Source organism: Dicentrarchus labrax, unplaced genomic scaffold, assembly GCF_905237075.1.
Source record: "Dicentrarchus labrax unplaced genomic scaffold, dlabrax2021, whole genome shotgun sequence".
NCBI lineage: Eukaryota > Metazoa > Chordata > Actinopteri > Moronidae > Dicentrarchus > Dicentrarchus labrax.
Genome location: NW_026136715.1, coordinates 11,233,232 through 11,236,802, shown reverse-complemented (window position 1 = coordinate 11,236,802; position 3,571 = coordinate 11,233,232). Strand labels below are relative to the sequence as shown.

The window sequence follows — 3,571 nt, the reverse complement described above, 5'->3', positions numbered from 1 at the left end:
TCATTTGCAAAGTGCGTTTTATTTTACGTTGCCTTGATTACATGCCTCTACATTCAAAAATAAGCCAGTATCATATAGGATCCAACTGTAAAGATTAAAATTTTTTTCCCTTTCCTCTGAGGAAAAAAAAAAATCTCATTAGATAGTTAAGTTGGATATTCTGTACATACAGGAAAAACTCTGTAATGGGCTGACCTTCCCTGCAACTGTCTTTAGTTTGAACCAACTCGTTTGTAAAAATACAAAAAGGAAGTTATTTCTGTAGACATTAGCCTTCAGTCGTTTCCCGGGGGGAGCAGAAGTCTTCTTCTTGGATAGTGGATCATGGAGCCTGTTGACGGCCCTTTTATGCAGGAGACACAGAGCTGGAGGAGACAGAGGAGGCCTCGGTCTTGGAGGCAGTAGATGCTCCCTCCTCTTCTTCGAAGGGATTCTTTCCGCAGCACAAGGTGGTGATCATGCAGTGGCGGAACTGCTTGTTCATGAGGATGTAGATCAATGGGTTGTAGACGGAGGAGGTCTTGGCAAAGAAGGCCGGGAGGGTCATGAAGACTGGTCCGAACTCTGAGCCCTGATGTGTGAAGATATACCAAGCCACACTGGCATAAGGACACCAACATATCAGGAAGGCGATACCCATGATAACAACCATGCGGGTGACTTCCTTCTCAGCCCTCTGAGTGGTCTCAGACTCCTGCTGGGCAGCAGCAGCCTCCTTGACAGCACAGAGCAGACGGCCATAGCAGAAGAACACGACACACATTGGAATGATAAAGTGGCAGGCGAACATGTAGATAACAAAGGACTCATTGTTGAAACCCTCTGCACGTGTGTAGTAGTCGACTCCACATGAGCACTGCATTCCCTCAGGGATGTAACGAGACCAGCCGACAAGAGGGGGCACGGCACAAGAACAGGCCATTACCCAGGTGAAGGCCAAACCCATGATTGCGTGATTCTCCCCGAAACGGAAGTTGCTGATGGGCTTGCAGACAACCAGCCACCTTTCAACAGCCAGAACAACCAGTGACCAGAGCCCAATCTCACCGCCGAGGGTAGCAAAGAATCCTTCCATGTTGCAGCCAAGGCGTCCAAGGACGAAGTAGCCATGCATTGAGGTGTACATCGTTGTGGTGAATCCTCCAAACACCATGAAGAGGTCAGCCACTGCAAGATTCAGCAAGATGTAGTTTAGAGGGGTCCGCAGCTTCTTGTGTTCGATGGTGACGTACAGAGTGAGAAAGTTGATGGGGAAGCCAAGAAGGATGAGCAGGAACATGTAGGCACCCAGGGCAGCATAGGCTGCTGGGCTGACAAGGTAGTACTGAGGATAATCATAAGGACTCCGGACAATGCCGGTGGTGTTAACCATAGGGACATAGAAAAATGGTCCCTCCGTGCCGTTCATGGTTGCGGCTTGGGGTTGCGATCAGCCCTTCTGTGGTGTTTCTTCTGGCTGTTCCGGAGAGTGATGGAAAGGGACCTTGCAACAAATGGATCCAGGTCTGGCTTTTAAAGGCACACCTTGGATTATCACTTTCCAAATCCGTCAGCACAAAGTGATTTAGGCCACAGTTAATATCTAATCCAGCCACCACTGCAAACATAACTGACCACTCATCAAGATATTAAGGTTACACCTGCTCATGCCTGTCATGGAGCTATCCAGTAACTTCTTATTTGAAAGCATGATTACAACATGGTACCTCATAAAAAAAAAATATTTAGTAAATATTTTCACCATTGAGAGTGACAGTGTTTCTGTGCACAGTTTAAATGTCTCCCCATATTTGTGACATTCTTCCAGGTGCTCCCAACTCCTTAAGCAAAAACATGCAGATAGGATTGTAGCCACTTGCTCCTATATAAATGTGAATTTAAGGTTCAATCTGTTTTAGCTGCTCCAGACACCCCCTGACCCTGAATAGAGCTAAACTGGTAAATGTGATGAATTAACATACATTAATTTCAGGACTTGTAACCCCAAAACCTTAACCTAATCTAACCTATGGGTGTAAAGTATATTTTAACATTAAGTTATAACTATAACATCAAGTGTAATTTTTATTCTAAAAAGAAATTCATCCCAAAGTCATGTGGTTTTAGTCTAATTCTGACAACATTTTATAAACTATCTGAAAGTGTGTATTTTAGATCACTTTAGTGAGGATGGTCACACAAGAAGTACAAGAAGCCAAAATCAGTCATATATACTGAACTATAGTTTACCATTCTGACAAACAAACAATATGCCAGAATCATCCTATGAGACAAATTGGTCACAGTAAGGCTGCAACTACAAGAATTATTTCCATTTTTAATTAATCTGCCAATTACTTTCTTGATGAATTGGTTAATCCCTCAGTTTTAGTATAAAATGTTAGAAAAATTAACTTTTTATGTCCAAACAATATAACATTCAATTCACTGTCATATACAACAACAAAAATCAGCAAATCTTCTAACCACGATCAATGTTTGGCATTTTCGCTTGAAAATTCACTGAATCAATTAATCTATTATCAAAATATTTGCTGATTAATTCTCTTAAACTGAAGAATGAATCCTGGACTCATGGAATAACACCATAATCCTTCTATGATTATTCCTAAAATATGTCGCAATTCATAATAGGACATAGAGAGAATATACATAAATTAAAATCATTGTAGCCACTACTGCAATATAGACCTTGTTTAACTGTGACAATACTTAACTGATTAAAAATCTCTTGCAGATGAGTTTTCTGGCCAAGACAATAGCAGAAGATAACCCTACACATTTCTTAAAATATATCTTAGTCTCCTGTATCAATGTGTGGTAAGTGGGTGATTCTCTGTACTTCATTGAATGTAGAGCAGAAGCAGTGGTGTTGCTGAGTGGTGGACCATCTTAGCTGTTGGTAAAGAGCTCAGCACTTTCCTAATGGGTGTTGTAATAAAGAGATTTGAGGCTTATGGATGTTACTCTCACAGGCCTGTAATGGACTTAATGTCGCAGAGGGTCACTCTCTCTCAGTAGGATGTTGCTGTCTTCAGATGTGATACCTTATTTCTCTTTCCTCTTGTTTTTTTTATTCCAAATTTTGTTTATGACTGGGTGAAATGTCAGAATATTGAAACTGTATGAACTTTGACAAACCATTAATTAGTTACAGCAGGGGTTTTTTAAAGTCTGAGACTGTGAGCCCTTAGATAAAGCCTGGAAAAAGACCTGATGAACATGGATAAATGGGCTAAATTGAAGCTTACTCCATGGGGTAACATTTATGTGATTAAAGTGGTGTGTGGTACGTTTCCATCACGCTGCCTGTTATCACCAAAGTTGTTCAAGCTATTTGATAGACTTGAAGAGACCAGAGATCAATACAAAGAAAATGTGGTCACCAAGGGACATTTATATAGATAATACAAATTATCTCAGGATACTTTTCATATAGAGCAGGTCTAGGCCGTACTACTTATAAAATTATATGGTATGGCTATATAATCTATCGTTTTAAATGTCTTGATTGATAAAACACTGGAAGGGAAACAGACCCAGAGCTGACCTGGATAAAAATCCAACAGGA

At 40.9% G+C, this 3,571-nt stretch overlaps 1 protein-coding gene across 1 annotated transcript; it reads right to left on the bottom strand.

The window, feature by feature from the left end:
- LOC127377730 (rhodopsin-like) lies at positions 1–1,487 on the bottom strand. The gene has a single exon (XM_051425863.1). It carries the CDS (start codon positions 1,406–1,408, stop codon positions 347–349), a length of 1,062 nt encoding a protein of 353 aa, XP_051281823.1. The 5' UTR covers positions 1,409–1,487; the 3' UTR covers positions 1–346.
- Between the last annotated feature and the right edge of the window lie 2,084 nt (positions 1,488–3,571).